General features: G+C 33.6%; 3 protein-coding genes across 3 annotated transcripts; all 3 read left to right on the top strand.

Annotated features, from left to right (window-relative positions):
• Nucleotides 1-468: 468 nt before the first annotated feature.
• Nucleotides 469-4,765, top strand: LOC110642341 (phenylalanine ammonia-lyase-like). The gene is made up of 2 exons (XM_058149268.1): nt 469-919; nt 2,927-4,765. The coding sequence occupies exons 1-2, from the start codon at nt 525-527 to the stop codon at nt 4,674-4,676; spliced, it is 2,145 nt and encodes a 714-aa protein (XP_058005251.1). The 5' UTR covers nt 469-524; the 3' UTR covers nt 4,677-4,765.
• Nucleotides 4,766-11,166: 6,401 nt separating this feature from the next.
• Nucleotides 11,167-12,358, top strand: LOC131180937 (secreted RxLR effector protein 161-like). Its single transcript, XM_058149250.1, has 4 exons — nt 11,167-11,232; nt 11,341-11,406; nt 11,765-11,926; nt 12,041-12,358. The coding sequence occupies exons 1-4, from the start codon at nt 11,167-11,169 to the stop codon at nt 12,356-12,358; spliced, it is 612 nt and encodes a 203-aa protein (XP_058005233.1).
• Nucleotides 12,359-13,922: 1,564 nt separating this feature from the next.
• On the top strand, nt 13,923-16,044 carry LOC110641177 (lysM domain receptor-like kinase 4). Its single transcript, XM_021792808.2, has one exon. The coding sequence runs from the start codon at nt 14,056-14,058 to the stop codon at nt 15,910-15,912; it is 1,857 nt and encodes a 618-aa protein (XP_021648500.2). The 5' UTR covers nt 13,923-14,055; the 3' UTR covers nt 15,913-16,044.
• Nucleotides 16,045-17,632: the final 1,588 nt, after the last annotated feature.

Below are 17,632 nucleotides of genomic sequence, written 5' to 3'. Positions count from 1 at the left end.
TTTTATGTCTATACAGGTGTGTGTGAATATCACACTCATGAGTATGTACCAATTATAAGAGTTAAATTATTACACAATTTTAAAATTTAAGAGGTAAAAATGATCAACTTGCTGATATATATAAGATCAACTTAAATGGTTGAGAAAGTAAAATGACTTCCTATGGAAAGGTCACAATTGGGAGTTAGTAACGCCATGAAGGGCAACAAGGCAACTACCTTCTAAAAATTAGAAGGATAAAGACAAGGATCACGCAATCCTTACCCGCGTATATGCTTCCTACGTGCAATATCACAGCCCTTAGATTGCATGAAGATTAAACGGCCAACAATTCGTTTCAAATAACACACTCAGCATCTATCTCACCTATTTAAAGACTAAATTGTTTTTCCCTTCGAAAGTTCCGAGGAGCCAAACAGTCAGCCAACCAGCTCACTTGACACCTTTCTTGCTCAGCTTACAGGAAAATTATTCCTGACCTTGTATGATCTCTCCGCCAAAATACCACTAGTTTTACTGTTCCAATGGAGGTTTCCGACGGAGAAGCATTCGGAGATCATATATGCAGCAATGGGTTATGCGTTAATAAGGATCCATTGAACTGGGGTTTAGCAGCGAAGGCATTGCAGGGTAGCCATGTAGAGGAGGTTAAGAAAATGGTTAGGGAATACAGGAAGCCGGTGGTTTGCCTGGGGGGTGAGACGCTAACCGTAGGGCAGGTGGCTGCGGTGGCGAGTGGAGGCAATGGAGTGGTGGTAGAATTATGTGAATCGTCGAGAGGTGGTGTGAAAGCGAGCAGTGATTGGGTAATGGAGAGTATGGATAAAGGGACAGATAGTTATGGGGTTACTACAGGGTTCGGTGCCACTTCCTATAGAAGAACCAACCGAGGAGCTGCCCTGCAGCAGGAGCTTATTAGGTCAGTTTCTTTTATTTTTAATTTTTTCCTTTTCTTTTTCTTTAATATATCTTAATTTCGAGTTATTTTATTTTATTTTTGAGTTTAGAAAGCTAATATATTTTTTTTTCTAGTTTGTTGGTAAATTTTATATATAAAAGTTAAAATCTATTAATTTTCTATAATTTCTTTATGTAAATTTGGCATAATTTAAATATTTAAATCTCTCAATAGAGATATAAAACATGTATAAAGATGTATTATGAAATATGGATATTATTGGGAGATACATATAATGAAATATAATGAATTTCATATGTTTATATATTGGATTTATGATATACTCAATGTAGGCTAGAATTTCCATAAAAGATAAGATATTACTACTTTTTTTTTAATATGCAACTGTGCATTCAAAGCTTAAATAGGTAACAATACATCTTGAGTCTTACGACAATAGCTAAAGAAAGAAGAACGAGCTTATGTCTTATGGCTGGCACCAGTCCAGTTAAACCAACACAACCTGAATCCATCAAACCCAAATCCCCAAACAAATCAAACCAAAGCCTAGAAACTCTAGACACTAGGATGGAAATATTGAATAAGATTCATTGCCACCACCAGGACTTGCCATCACCAGGGAAGCTAAATCCAGACGAAGCCAAATCCATTGTTGGCAACCAAGGGGCAACAAGAGCCCATTCAAGAAAAGCCTTTTTCCCATAACAACATAACTCCCCCTTTTTTCAACAGAAAATGAAGCCCTGTTCTATCGCCGACAAAAGGAGCTACCATAGAGCTCACTGGCGCTCAAGCCATCAGGAAGGTCTTTCGAGCTATAGTGCAGCTAACAGCAAGAGATACCCTTCCACCATGCAGAAGCAGTCGTAGACCTAAGAGATGAGACTCTAAAAGGAAGCTTCCAAATTGCAATCAGTAGTCAAATCCTTTCCATCCAAACCCTCAACCATACCCAGTACACAAAACCGCCATGGATGCCCTCTCATTGAAGACCAACTTGCATGCAACCAAAACAACACAAACAAGCAACTCTATATACACTAGCTGGGGGAGGGCTTTCCCTCAAAGCCAGATCAGTGATAAAAAATGAAGTTCTCTCCTGCCGAAGGCAAGGAATCTGATGAAGAAGTAAACTCGGCGACTCGAAAAAATTGACAAAGAAAACCCTAAACGAGAGAAAATTTCCCTCTCTTATACTAAGAGAGAGAGAATGGTCTGTCATAAGATATTACTACTAGATTTTGTTCCCTAGCCATCCCTCATAAATTTTAACCCAAAAGCCATGCACTAATGGTTGACTAACTACTTTGCACAACATTTACCTTTTTTTCTTTTCTTTCAGGAATGAAAGGCTGGGAGGCTTGCTTACTTTGAGGGACCAATTATACTTGCCACAACTAATGAGTGCACTGTAACACTAAATTTTATTATAAATTTGGGCCTTTCCTTAAGTGAAAAGTGAATCCCACACTTGCGTAAGTGAAAGAACACATGCTTTAAGTGTATTACATAATTTGTCTATATTTATATAGAAAAATAAAGTTTAAAATATATTTATGATGCAACATTTAAGATATTTAATTTTTAATCCAAGTCGAATGATTAATTTTTTTTTGTCCAGTTGATTTTGAAATAAAGCTTAAATAAATTTAATGAGTTCAAATTTGAGCTTCAACTTGGTATATTAATTTTACATATTCCGCGTAAGATTTGTAAATATTATAATTTATTATTGAAATGTAACATTTTTAAATATAATATAAAAATATTAATTAATTAGATTTGTGAGATTTTTAATTTTAAATATTGCGTAACTTATTAGTCAATGTGTTCGAGTTGGAAATGAACTCGATTAAAATCTAAGTAGAATTAAATTTGAGATTTTGTAAATTAAGTGCGAACCGCAGAGTAGATAGCAGTAGTCGCTGATCTTTCACAAATTTTAATGAATTAACCCCTTTGGATTGAGTGTTCTTGTCTTAATATTGCATAAATCTGGTGCTTCAGGTTCTTGAATGCTGGAATCTTTGGCAAACGAAAAGAATCAGGCCACACATTGCCACCTACAGCAACAAGGGCTGCTATGCTTGTGAGGATCAATACCCTCCTCCAAGGCTACTCAGGCATCAGGTTTGAGATCCTTGAAGCAATTACAAAGCTAATTAATCACAACATCACTCCATGCCTGCCTCTGCGCGGCTCAATAACTGCCTCAGGTGATTTAGTCCCCTTTTCGTACATTGCCGGAATCCTGACCGGCAGACCGAATTCTACTGCAGTGGGGCCTAATGGAGAATCTGTTGATGCCAGAGAAGCCTTTCGCCTGGCGGGTATTGGTGGCGGGTTTTTTGAATTGCAGCCTAAGGAGGGTCTTGCACTTGTTAATGGCACAGGAGTTGGCGCTGGCTTGGCATCTATAGTTCTTTTTGATGCTAACATTTTGACCCTTCTATCAGAAGTTTTGTCTGCTATTTTTGCTGAAGTAATGCAAGGAAAACCTGAGTTTACGGATCATTTAACACATAAATTGAGGCATCATCCTGGACAGATTGAGGCTGCAGCTATAATGGAACACATCTTGGATGGAAGTTCTTATGTTCAGGAAGCAAAGAAGTTGCATGAAATGGATCCCCTGCAGAAGCCTAAGCAGGATCGGTATGCTCTTCGTACTTCACCACAATGGTTAGGTCCCCAAATTGAAGTGATTCGATCATCAACCAAGTCCATTGAAAGAGAGATTAATTCAGTGAATGATAATCCACTGATCGATGTGTCAAGGAGCAAGGCCTTGCACGGAGGGAATTTCCAGGGCACCCCAATTGGTGTGTCAATGGATAACACTAGGTTGGCATTAGCTTCCATAGGGAAACTCATGTTTGCTCAATTCTCAGAGTTAGTTAATGATTTCTACAGTAATGGGTTGCCTTCGAATCTCACAGGAGGAAGGAATCCTAGCTTGGATTATGGTTTTAAGGGTGCTGACATAGCCATGGCAGCCTATTGCTCTGAGCTCCAATATCTTGCCAACCCTGTTACCAACCATGTCCAAAGTGCTGAGCAGCACAATCAAGATGTCAACTCATTAGGGCAGATTTGTTCAAGGAAAACAGCAGAAGCAATTGATATCTTAAAGCTCATGTCCTCAACTTTCTTGGTTGCACTTTGCCAGGCTATAGATTTAAGGAATTTAGAAGAGAATTTGAAGAGCACAGTTAAGAACACCGTGAGCCATGTGTGGACAAAGGTTCTAACCAAGGGAGTCAATGGCGAGCTTCATCCTTCAAGATTCTGCGAGAAAGATTTGCTCAGGGTAGTTGATCGTGAGCATGTGTTTGCATACATTGATGATCCATGTAGTTCAACCTACCCTCTAATGCAGAATCTGAGGCAAGTCATTGTGGATCATGCATTGACCAACAATGATTATATGAACAACATAAAAGCCTCAATCTTCCTCAACATAGGTGCTTTTGAAGAAGAATTGAAGTCTGTCTTGCCAAAAGAAGTAGAGGCTGCAAGAAGTGCGTTCGAGAGTGGAAATCCTGCAATTCCAAACAGAATCAAGAAGTGCAGGTCTTATCCACTGTACAAGTTTGTGAGAGAAGATTTGGGGACTCAACTTCTAACAGGAGAGAAGCTTAGGTCTCCTGGTGAGGACTTTGATAAGCTGTTTACAGCAATTTGTGAAGGAAAGATAATTGATCCTCTTCTTGAATGTCTAAAGGATTGGGATGGCACTCCTCTGCCAATTTGTTAAGACTTAAGAGGACTTTTTCTTCTGCAAATCTTCTTTTTTTAAAGGAGCTGTGATGAGAGTGTTTGGTTTTGTACTGTAATAGCAGTCTGCTTATATGTAATTCAAAAGTTCGTAAAGCAAGGAGTTTGACTCATGATATCACTTTGTTTCAATGGATAAATGCAGTCACTCAAGTATCTTCATAAAACTTTAATTTTTTTTATAAAACTCATTAAATTTTAATTTAATTTCATAAAAATGACTATAATAAAAAATTTAAGGTTTTTAAATTAATCTCTTGACTTATCAACTATTTTACAAATAAAATTATCTAACTAGTAGTTACTAATAGTAAAGAAATAGAGAAAAGGGAGAAGTTTGATAGTAAGAGGAGGTAGCTAGATGCGTTTTATATATCTTATTTTCTTTTCTTTTTTTTTTAATAATAAAATAAGATAATTTTATTTGTAAAGTAGTTGGCAAGTAAGTATGTTAACCTGAAAATTTTTAAAATGTATTTGGTAGAAAATTAAAAAAATCAAGGATTAAATGTTACCTTTATTAACCCTTACAAGTTTTAACCTTTAAAAGTGAAACTATTATTCTAGGTCTCCAAAGACTAACATTTAACTTCCCAAGAAGGTATAAATATTAATAAAGTGAAAAATTAATTTATTCTCTTTTAAGTATCCAAACAATATTAATGAAAGTTAAAAGTTATAAACATAACAATTATCTCTTGTTAACCTCATACCAAAGACTTTTTTAATTTTCGGTTACAGTACATTTTATAAAGTCAAATTGAAATCCAGTTAGTTTTATAAAAGAAATTAAAATTTAATAACTTTGATGAAAATACTTATAAAGTTGAGTAATTGCGTGTGATATTTACTCTTATTTCAACTGCAGTAATTACTTTTTTTAAAAGTAAAATTATAAGTATAATGTTAATATTTTTAGAAGCCACAATTTTTTAAGTTGAGCTAAATCCATTCTGCTAATTAAGATGTTTAAATATATATTCAATGTAAATGATACGTAAACTTAAATGATTAGTTTTAATTTATTGATTTGTGCCTAGTTTAGTTGGTCCAGTGGCTAAAAGCGTATTACTCATCTGGGAGGTACCAGGTTCGAATTCCCAATCCCCAATCCCATGAAAAAAAATATATTGATCTGTATAATCTAACCCAATTTATTGTTGACCTAATTAATTTAAATTTAACTCAAACATTTTTCATCAATAATGAATCATCAAGTTTATCGTGCTAGTTAAACCCAAGACAAGTTATGAAGGTACTTTAGAGAGTGTTTGAATTAGCTTATAAGAAACTAGCTTATAAGCTCTACAAATAGGCCGAATTATTTATTTATAAATTTTTGGGCTTATAAATTAAGTTTATAAGCTAAAAAAATAAACTGAGAGATCCAACTATTAATTTTGGTGCTTATAAACTTAGTGCTTTTAAACTAATTTGATCAAATATTTTATTATATTATCCTCATTTAATTTTTAAAATTTCATCATAAATCTCATTTAATATCCTTTTTGATCATTTTAATAATAAATGTACTTACAAGCTATTTTTTTACCAAACACATCAACTACTTGTTAGTCATTTATAAATATTTTAACCAAACATATAATTGCTTAAAATTTTAAATGCTTATAAATTCAAATTAATTTATAAACATTATATGCTTGTAGGCGGATTTTCATAAGTTAAACCAAATATCTTCTTAATTTTTAAGAAAAAGTACAAAAAATTATCATGACATTTCTCGTTTTTATATTTAATGGTTCAATATGAGTAAATTTATATTCAATTCAAAATAATGTAAGCTTAAATAATTAGATTTAATTTACTGATTTATCTAACTCAACTTAATATGGATTTGATAAATTTAAATTTTAACTTCAATTGAATTATCATTAATATTGTATCGCCAAGTTAATTGGATTATTTAACCCAAAACAAGCTACGAAAGTACTTCTATTTTTTAAGGATATTTTTGAAGGTAAGGTATGAATTTTAAAATTACAGGTTTATTTGAAAGTAATTTTTTTTTTTTAAAGAAAAGATAGAGTTTTTAGAGTTTTCAAAATTTCCAAAACTCTCACTTTTAACTTATTAAATTTATAGATCGGATAAGTTTTGATACTTTATTTTTCCATTACCTTATCATATGTTAAAAACCCTATATACACTCTATCAAACATAATCTTCAACAAAAGAAGAGTAAAATATTTGGCATAATCTAATTTGGATCAATGGTTAAAGGTGTATTACTTATCTGATAGATTTAGGTTCGAATTCTTACTCCCCCTATTTTTCTACTAAAAAATGAAAGAAAAAACTAAATTGTATTTTGAATTGTATGTACCAAGTTAACAATTTAAAGACCAAGCTCTGCTTGGCATGCTAGAATTCAAAATGTAGAATTGATTTATAAATGAATTCTAGTAAAATTTATTTGCAAATGAATTTTTATGTTTGATACGCTAAAATTTAAAATATGTATTTGAATCAAATTCTATAAAATCATGTTTGGAATAAATGCAAAATTAAAGATTCATTTACGTTTATTTTCTAAAATATCATTGACATACTAATCTTGTAAAGTAATAATAAATTTATTATTATATTTATTTTACTTAACATAATAATCTTGTATTTATTTTTTTTAAGATACATAATATACTTCTATTTTATATATTATTATCCTTAAAACAATATCTATCACTATGTAAATTAAATAATTTAAAATGACAAAATATGAATAATGATATGAAGATGATAGATGCGGATGATATAAAAAAATGATAGATAAATGTGAAAAAATGAGTTTTGTGAGGAAATAGAATGTTGATATGAAAATGAGAGTGAAAAAATGGATTTTACGAGGGAAAAGAAATAAAAGGTGGAAGTACATGTGGCTTTATCATAAAAATTTTTATGATAAATTTTATGAAATTTATTCGAAAATTCTACCTGTTTTGATAGAATTTATGATAATTATATTCAATTTTATAGAATTGAAATCATAAAATTAAATATATATATATATATATATATATATATATATATATATATATATATATTATTTCTAAACACAAAATTTTGGATTTGGATTTGCAGTCCCTAATGTCTATTGACCTTATTTTTATTGATATAGCAATATATAATAAATAAATAAAATACTTTCTTTTTATTAAATAAAAACAATTAAGCATAACTCTCCAAATGCAATTACTACCAAAAAAGGATCGGTGGTCTGATCCTAGACTCAGTTGGGAAAATGACTGTTCATTCGATCAAACAACCAGCTTGAAATCATATAATTTCCTTCCTCCCACCCAGAAAACCTGATGTGTAGGTGAAGACGTTGAAGGAGAATCCTCTTTGGTTTTTGAGCATTGCCTCATATTTGCTGGCAAAATCAGATGTTTATTGAGGACCCCAGATTAAGGATGGAAAAGGATGGCAATGGATGAAATATTATATTAGGAATTAAATCAAGTTACATCATCACCACCTTCTCGTTCGTTTCTTCTTTATGAAGTGTAGTCAAGAGTCCAACTCATGCAAGCTTCTACTGCTAGGAAATTATTAGCCGGATCCAAGAAATGCCAGTAAATAATTTGCTGGTGAGTCGGGAAATTTGGGCTCAAATATCACCACCTTTATTTTTCTATATATAGGACCATGTGTTAAGCATTTGTAACGTAAAAAAATTTTAAGAGGATAGTTAGTGAACTTAGTTCCAACTAGTTAAGTTAAAAAGCTCTTACGAGTTGAGTGGGGTGAGAAGTATTTGTACTATTTTTCAATCAATAAAATTATTTGAGTGTTTGTGTGTGGATTAATTAAATCCATTTCATATAGGCAATTATATTCTCTTTAATTACCAACATTTGGTATCAAAGCCAGTCACAACAAGATGGCTTTGAGTTCAAAAACAGGAATACAACAAGTTCAATAGGTGCAGGCAACAATTTTCAAGTTCGAAAAATAATTTTTTGGTGTGGAAGCATTTGATGGAATTATTTTGAAGAGCAATGGCCATGAAGAAATTTTGGAGAAAGGCTTTGTTGAAAAAGAAAAACCATCAGATGAAGAAATACAACAATTGGTTCATGATCATTTGCTCAGTGAAAAAACTTTGTTCTTGATCTGTCAGTCCGTTGAGTTTATAGTACTTGAAAAAATATTTAATGCCAAAATAGCAAAGGAGGCTTGAAGTATTCTACTCAAAACATATGAAGGTGCAGATCTAGCTAAACGAACCAGATTGAAAAGTTTGAAAAGACAGTACAAGCAAATGGAGCAAGGTAAAGATGAAACTATTCATGATTATTTTTCACGAATGCAAAAGCTAGTCAACAAAATGTGAGATAATGGTGCCAAAACAAAGGAGAAAAAGGTGGTGGAAAAAAGTGTTGCGAACATTGATGAATAAATTCAATTATGTGGCAACTGCTATTGAGGAGTCTAAAGATCTTGAGACTATGATTTTGAGTGATCTACAAGCTTCATTAGAGGCACATGAAACATCGATGAACGAAAGGTCGCAAAACTCAATGGAGCAAGCATTAAATGCCTAGGTGAATTTGAGGAGTGAAAAGGAGACTACTTCAAATAGAATGAAGTAGAATCAAAGTGGCCTAAACAATACAGGCAAAGGAGGCAGAAATTTTAGAAGCACTAGTAGACAAGGAGCAAAAGACGATGAATCTTCTCAGGACAAATCTAATATTCAATGCTATAAGTGCAAGAAGCATGGCCACTATCAATTTGAATGCAAGCGCATATCCAGTGCCATAATTGCAAAAAAATATGGCCATTATAACAGAGAGTGGCATGCTCAAAGATTAGAAAATAAAGAATATCATGCTACAGTTGCTTCGAATGATGATCCAAAGACGTTATTGCTGGCTAGTCATGAAACTAGTAGCAGTAACAATAGCCAGTGGTTGCTAGATTCAGGTTATAGTAATCACCTAATTAAGTGGAAATAAAGAAGTTTTTTTTTTGAGTTAGACGAATCCTTTCGCTCTACAGTGAAACTTGGTGATAATTACAAAATTCCAATCTTGCGGAAAGGGAGGATTGCTATCAAAGTCAAGGATGGGTCCTTGAGCTATATTTTTGAAGTGTACTATGCTCCTAGTACCTATCAAAATCTGTTGAGTGTGGGACAGCTAGCAGAAAAAGGTTATAACTCGTGTTTCAACAAGCACAGGTGCACTGCAAGTGATATAAATTATGGTAATTCTTCTTACTGTAATTCCATAATTGTTGATGATAATTGGCTATGGCATATGCGTCTTGGACACTTGAATTTTGGTAGCATCAAATTCCTTTCAAATAAGGAGTGGGTTCTAGGCTTGCCAACTATTTAAGTTCCAGACCAGATTTGTCAGACTTGTGTTGTGGGGAAGAAGCACAGAAATCCATTTCCTACAAGGCAAGCATGGAGAGTCAAAGAACCACTTGAGCTTGTGCATTCAAACTTATGCAATGTGGAGGTTCCATCTAATGGAGGTAACAAATACTTCATTACTTACATTGATGATTTTAGGCATGGGTTTTTTTCTTAAAGCAAAAGTCTGATGCATGTGAAGTACTCAAAAATTTTGTAGCATATGTTGAAAAGTAATATGGTCACTTTGTTAAAACTTTGAGAATTGATAGAGGCACTAAATATATTATTTATGATGATTACCTGAGAAGACATGGAATTAAGCATCAGTTGATGGTTGGGTATACTCCTCAACAAAATGGAGTGGCAGAAAAGAAAAATAGAACTATAATGAATATGGTGAGAAGTATGTTACATTGTAAGAAGTTGCCTAAAAGTTTCTGGGTGAAGGCCATGGCTTGTGCTATTTACATCCTGAACAGGTGCCTTGTTAAAAGTGTTTGTGATAAAACTCCACAGGAGGCATGGAGTGAATGAAAGCCTAATATTAGTCATTTGAGGGTGTTTGGTTGTATTGCCTATTCACATGTACCTGATGAGTTGAGAAAGAAGTTGGATGACAAAGCAAAAAAATGCATCTTCAGTGGTTACAGTTTAGAGATGAAGGGGTACAAGCTGTACATTCTAAAGACTCAAAAGGTGATTATTAGCTGAGATGTTACTTTTGATGAAGAAGGAGTATGGGATTGGTTAGAAGAAGAAAAGAGATTATTACTAGTACTAGTGTTCATAAACAATGAAGTGGAAATAGTTAATCAAATTGGTGAGTAGGCTTCTCCTTTAGTTCTTGAAGAATCATCTCCTCCTGCACCCGGACGTTCACAACGTGAACGTCGTCCACCTGCTTATTTACAAGATTATGAAGTTGGTGATGATAAAGATCCTGATGGTGATAATGACAAGGACAATGTTGCCAATTATGTCTTCTTTGCATATTGTGATCCAGTAATGTTTGAGGAAGCAACTAAAGATGATCGTTAGATTAAAGCAATGAATGAAGAAATTCATGCCATTGAAAGAATAATACATGGGAGTTAACTACTCTACCAAAAGGAAAGAAGCCACTTGGAGTCAAGTGGGTGTACAAGACAAAGTATAAGCCTAATAAAGAGGTAGAACACTTTAAGGAAAGAATGGTGGCAAAAGGGTACAAGCAGAAGCAATGTATTGATTACTTTGAAGTTTTTACTCTTGTTGCCAGGTTAGTTACTATTGGTCATTTCTCTTACTGCTCAAACCATTGGAAAATATACCAAATGGATGTCAAGTCAGCATTCCTAAATAGTGTACTTGAAGAAGAGGTTTACATTGAACAACCACCGGGATATGAAAAGTAGGGTGAAGAAGATAAAGTTTATCGCTTGAGAAAAGCTTTGTACAGTTTGAAACAAGCACCAAGGGCATGGTATGCTCGTATTGACTCTTATTTTCTTGATCATGGTTTTCATAAGTGCCCATATGAGCATACTTTGTATGTTAAGACCAAAAAGTATGGAGATACTATCATTATCTGTTTGTATGTGGATGACTTGATCTTCACTGGTAACAATTCAAAGCGACTATTAGAATTTATGGAGGCTTTGATTGCTTAGTTCGAGATGACAGATATGGGCTTGATGTCTTAGTTTCTTGGTATTAAGGTAAAGCAAATAAATGGAGGCATATTTATCTCACAAAGGAAATATGCACAAGATGTTTTGAAAAAGTTCAAGATGGAAACATGCAAGCTGATTCTAACTCCAGTTGAAGGAAGATCAAAGCTTGCAAAAGATTGTAGTGGTGATTTGGTTTGTGCAACAAAGTTTAGAAGACTTGTTGGATGCTTGAGGTACCTAACAGCAACCAGATCTGACATTGTCTATGGAGTTGGAATTATAAGCAAATTTATGGATTCATCATAGCAATTCCATCGGCAAGCTGCAAAGCGAATTTTGAGTTATATTAAAGGTACACTTGATGATGACACATTTTATTCAAGTACTAACAGTATAGAATTTGTTAGTTATACAGACAGTGACTGGGCTGGAGATATTGAGAGACGAAAAAGCACTTCAGGATATGTGTTTTTTTTTTTTAGTTCGGGAGCATTTTCATGGTCTTCAAAGAAACAAGAAGTAGTGGCTCTTTCAACAGCAGAAGCGAAATATATAGTAGCTGCAAGTTATGCTACTCAAGCAATTTGGTTGCAGAAAATGCTAAGTGAATTACAAGATCAATAAGATCATCCAACGACAATCTACTGTGATAATAAGTCAATCATCACACTAACAAAGAATCCAATATCTCACGAACGTAATAAGCATGTCGATATTAAGCATTACTACATTCGAGATTTAGTGAAAGATAAAGAGATCGTGGTTGAATACTATGCATTTAAAAATCAAGTTGCAAATATTTTCACTAAATCGCTTAAAGCTGATTATTCTTAAAATTAAAGAAGAGCTTGGAATGAAAACTTAATTTAAGGGAAGCAATGTTAGGAATTAAATCAAGTTACATCATCACCATCGCCTCCTTCATTTCTTCTTTATTAAGTATAGTCAGAGTCCAACTCATTTCTTCTTTATTAAGTATAGTCAGAGTCCAACTCATGCAAGCTTGTACTGCTAGGAAATTATTAGCTGGATCCAAGAAATGCCAGTACATAATTTGCTGGTGAGTCAGCAAATTTGGGCTCAAATATCACTGCCTTTATTTTGCTATATATGGGACCATGTGTTAAGCATTTGTAACATAAGAAAATTTTGAGAGCATAGTTAGTGAACTTAGCTCCAATGAGTTAAGTTAAAAAGCTCTTACGATTTGAATGGGTGAGAAGTGTTTATATTATTTTTCAATCAATAAAATTATTTGAGTGTTTATGTGTGGATTAATTAAAAATTCATTTCATATAGCCAATTATATTCTCTTTAATTGCCAACCTATTATATAAAATGCATGGTCCTTATACTTCCCAGCGCGTGTAGTCCCCGGGAGACTGTCCATCAAAGATGTACGTGGGGCTAGCCTCCTTGCTGCTGAGTTCCTTCGCTTGTTTGTTCTCCAGCCCTAACTGGGATTCTTGGGTTTGGACTTGGGCCCTTCGAATGGGTTGGATGTGTAGGATCCTTAGTTTGGAGCATGCTTGGGGTAGATTTGTGGGCTCGGACTTTATTAGATGTGTGCCTGTTTGTCAGACTTTATTTTTAAGCCTCTTGTAACTGGGTTGTAGCCCATATACTAAATGATTCTTCCGATGAATGCTTTTATTGTTTGAAAAAAAAAAAAAGTGGCATCTATCCTCATGTTATCCCTCATGATGCCTTTGAAATTTTATAATTGAATTTGTTAAATGCTCATTGGAAGCAGACTTTGTGACTAATTGACGAGTGTAGTGGTTGTATTTTGTTTGTGTTAAATTGATCATAATTGAGTGCTTAATAGATAACAAAAGGAAAAGGAACAAAAGGGAACAATGTGGCTGAGGATTGTTCATTATTCAGTAAAAAAGACAAACAGAAAAATCTCCTTGGAGGCAAAGACTATAACAAACGACATTATATGTCTATTCTCAGTTGGCAACTAACATATTGGCTGGCCGGCTCTTAATGATGCTTTCAAGAGATCCATTCTCTTATGGAAATAAGTATTTATTTATTGAATTGGTGCAACAGTTTTGAGTCTAATAAAATAAGGTGATTATTCCTTCAATTACTTTGCTACATTCCCTTGGAATGTGTTTGGAAACATTTATTGGAGCTTAAGTATGTCCTACCAGAGAAATCTCATATCAGCTTGATTGATTTTTCTTGGGTCTATTCTCTTGTTTCATTATTCTGAACTGTTCATACCTATCTTGAGTACTAGTTGAGACTTCTTTCCATTTGCTTGGATGAACATTTAGAAGAATGCTTTCATCTGATTCCACAAATTAACCATGTTGTTTCTATGGTTTCTGTCCTTGACATGCTTCAATCCAATCCAAGCTCAGCAATACTATGACTCCTCGGATTGTTCAGCAGATACCAGCTATCCAGGTTCAAGATACATTTGCAATTCCTCACAGAAACCATGCTCTACATTTCTAGTCTACAGGGCCAATCAACATTTCAAGACTATCTCAAATATCTCCCACTTGTTAAAAGTAAATGTTCGCGTGCTGCTTGACTTAAACAGTCCTTCATCTGCGTCAGGCATACTTGAACCAGGTAGAGAAGTTCTTGTTCCTGTTACCTGTTCTTGTATAGATGATTTCTTTCAGGTTGATTTCAGCTATGGGGTACCTGAAAACACAACTCTCTCAGAAGTTGCTTGTGCACTTTTTGAAGGTTTGGTGAAATCACATACCCTTGTTGAGGAAAACATGTCTAAAGAAAATGATGTTAAGGTTGGTTCTGAACTTCATGTGCCTTTGAAATGTGCCTGTCCCAATAATTTCAGCAGTAGTAATGGTATTATGTACCTTGTCACATACCCTTTGATAGAAGGAGATACACTAAGTATCCTCAGCCAAAAATTTGGCATCTCTCCAGCAGATTTATGGGCAGTTAATCATTTTGAACCTTGGCCTACTGTTTATCCAGAAACCACCATCTTACTTCCCCTGAAAAAACGTCCTGTCATCAACTTCAATATCCCAAATTCTCCACCTCCGACTCCTGGTTTTCTTCCCACAAACACAGTAGAAAAGACAACCAATACAAAGTTGATGAATCTGTACATTTCAGCTTCAGTTATTGGGTTTTTTCTGCTACTTACAGCATTGGTTGCATGTGGGTGGCATGCAAAGGCCTTATGCAAGAGAAAATTTAACAAGTTACAATCCTTCAATACTAGAAGCTCTCCGCTTTCTTGTTCAACGGTTAGAAGCTCTCCTAGATCAGGTCAAACAGGTAGAAGCTCTGCAATTTCTTGTTTATCCCCTGATCTTCTTGTTGGGATTAAGTATTCCTTGAAGAATTATAGTATAGAGGACCTCAGAAGGGCAACTAAGAATTTCAGTGAGGAAAAGAAGATTGGAGATGGAGCCTACAAGGGGTTGATTGATAATTTTGAAATGATGATCAAGCAAATGAGATTTGAAGATACTGGCCAAGTTATTGATGCACATTCCAAAGTCAATCACATCAATATTGTAACTTTGCTTGGTGTGTGTTATGGAGACAATGATTCCTCTTGGTCTTACCTTGTGTTTGAGTTACCTAGCAAGGGCTCCTTGAGGGATTGCTTAGCTAATTCATCTAGTTCTCTACAATGGCATAGGCGAACACAAATAGCTTTTGATATTGCTACAGGTCTTCACTATCTACATTACTGCATTTTTCCTTCATGTGCTCACATGGGTGTCAGCAGCAGAAACATTTTTGTCACGGCAAACTGGAAGGCAAAGCTTACATATATCAGAACCAACTCTGCTGCTGAATCTCTAATTAAAGGAAATGATAATGTAGATATTGATAAAGGATGGGTTGCACCAGAGTACATTCTCTATGGCTCAGATTCTGATAAGGTAGACATATTTGCATTTGGAGTAGTTTTACTAGAGCTAATCTCAGGCAGAGAGGATATTGATGGAAAATCATTCAAAGATTGCATTGGATTTTTAGGAGGGGGAGCTAGTGAAGGTGGTTGTTTTGAACAATTGAGGAGCTTCATGGATCCATTTCTGAAACAGGATTATCCTCTTGCTGAGGCCTTGTGTTTAGCAGTTTTGGCAAAGGCATGTGTGGAAGATGACCCACTGCATAGACCATCTATGGATGACATACTTAAAGTCCTTGTTAGATTGCTATGACTGCTAGAAGCAGAAATTGGAGAAATATTATCAAGAAGCATCACTTTAGGCCAGTTCTGGTATTATCAGTTTGTAATTGTATCATATCCCACAATAAATTACATGTATGGTATATTGTAAATTCATGAAAAATTATTATTATTATTATTATTATTATTATTATTATTATTATTATTATTATTGTTTCAACAAGTCAGGCAAAATTCTATAATTGTGGTTTCTACTTCATCTTCACTTATTTTCATTTTCAAGATTATTAATCATACTATAGTTATCTCCAAAATCATAAAGTCTTAAGTTTGAACCCAGTACACATTAAATAAAAAAATAAAATAAAATTATGCATGTATATATTATAGATGATGGGGTTGGTGATCTTTGTATTACTTACAGATGACAAGGAAAAGTCTGGACTTCTTATTTTGTAAATAATTCCAATCATAGCAACCTTTCCATCCTGGCTCTTCTGAACTATATGTGTCTCCAGATCAAACCTGCAATTACATATGAAAGATATATATATTATGTGGTCTAATTTATCATAAAATGCTAAAATAATGAAAAAATGTTAAAAATATTTTCAAAAAAAAAAAAGCTAGGAAAATAACCAAATATTGTAAAAAAATATTTCTAAGCAATAAGCTAGCACACCTCTTGCCGTCGATGGTATGCTTGGAAGGTGAACGCCAGGAACACTGTTGAAGAACCTATTCAGTTCCAATTAATTCAATAGCTCCTGCCACCATTTTCCCATTGATTCCAGCTGCGTCCACAAAACAAGATATCTTTAAAAGGGAGAAATTAAATTAATTATATTACAACCTCATAAACCAAAATATTATTTAGGTGAAATTATTATATTAAATAAGAGATAGCCTACCAACAGGTATTTGACATGAGTGGTTCGGTATTCTTATCCCTTAAGCGAGGTCGAGGTTTGATTTTCGTGGATGGAGAAAATATCAATTGGAAATGCGTTACCCCTTAATGAGCCAATCCGACGCGAATAAAGTTTAATCTTGTTTCATTCAGCTGGAGACACCTAAAATATATATATATATATATATAAAGGATAGCCTAGGTTCACTGGACATCTCAAACTATAGTTACATTTTTGTATTTTTCTTACCATAATATGACGGCCCCTATTCTTAAGAGTGCCATTGGAAGGTTTGTAGTTTATATTTGTTATAGCAAACGCCTAAATTTAAAACATACACAGTCATATAATTATATTAGACATTATTAAAAAAAAAAGAATAATAAAATATTTACATAATTCTATTGTAAAATTTACATTGGAAGATGAGATGTATGATAAAAAAGAATAATATATAATCACTTAGAACTTTTAAACTCTCAAACACTCTTATCCCTTAATATTGTCACAATATATATTCATTTTGGTTTATTTATGTATAAATTAATCCAATTTGAAGAACATCAAATCTGGAATTACCTTGTTTTTTTCCCTTTTCTAATAAATCCAATTTGATCTTTCCCCTTTAATTGCTTTTTGGATAAATTATAATTTTGTCTATGTAATATATGATAATATTAATAATTTGATCTTTATGTTTGAAAAATTAAATTAAAAGGTTCCTAGATTTTAGTTTAGTTAATAATTTCATTTTTGTCATTTTATATAATTAATTAATTATTTTAAATATTTTTAATTATTTCCTACTGAGATAAGTACTAAAGTCTATTAGAGAGTTTT

Source organism: Hevea brasiliensis, chromosome 6, assembly GCF_030052815.1.
Source record: "Hevea brasiliensis isolate MT/VB/25A 57/8 chromosome 6, ASM3005281v1, whole genome shotgun sequence".
Classification (NCBI taxonomy): Eukaryota; Viridiplantae; Streptophyta; class Magnoliopsida; order Malpighiales; family Euphorbiaceae; genus Hevea; species Hevea brasiliensis.
Note: the sequence above shows the minus strand (reverse complement) of the source record. Positions and strands in the feature narration are given on the sequence as shown.

Coding starts and splice junctions, on each gene's coding strand:
- LOC110642341 (XM_058149268.1), top strand. CDS start 525: ATGGAGGTTTCCGACGGAGAAGCATTCGGAGATCATATATGCAGCAAT. Junction 920..2,926: donor CTGCAGCAGGAGCTTATTAG/GTCAGTTTCTTT, acceptor CTGGTGCTTCAG/GTTCTTGAATGCTGGAATCT.
- LOC131180937 (XM_058149250.1), top strand. CDS start 11,167: ATGGGAGTTAACTACTCTACCAAAAGGAAAGAAGCCACTTGGAGTCAA. Junction 11,233..11,340: donor AAGTGGGTGTACAAGACAAA/GTATAAGCCTAA, acceptor TCTTGTTGCCAG/GTTAGTTACTATTGGTCATT. Junction 11,927..12,040: donor AAGATTGTAGTGGTGATTTG/GTTTGTGCAACA, acceptor GATTCATCATAG/CAATTCCATCGGCAAGCTGC.
- LOC110641177 (XM_021792808.2), top strand. CDS start 14,056: ATGTTGTTTCTATGGTTTCTGTCCTTGACATGCTTCAATCCAATCCAA.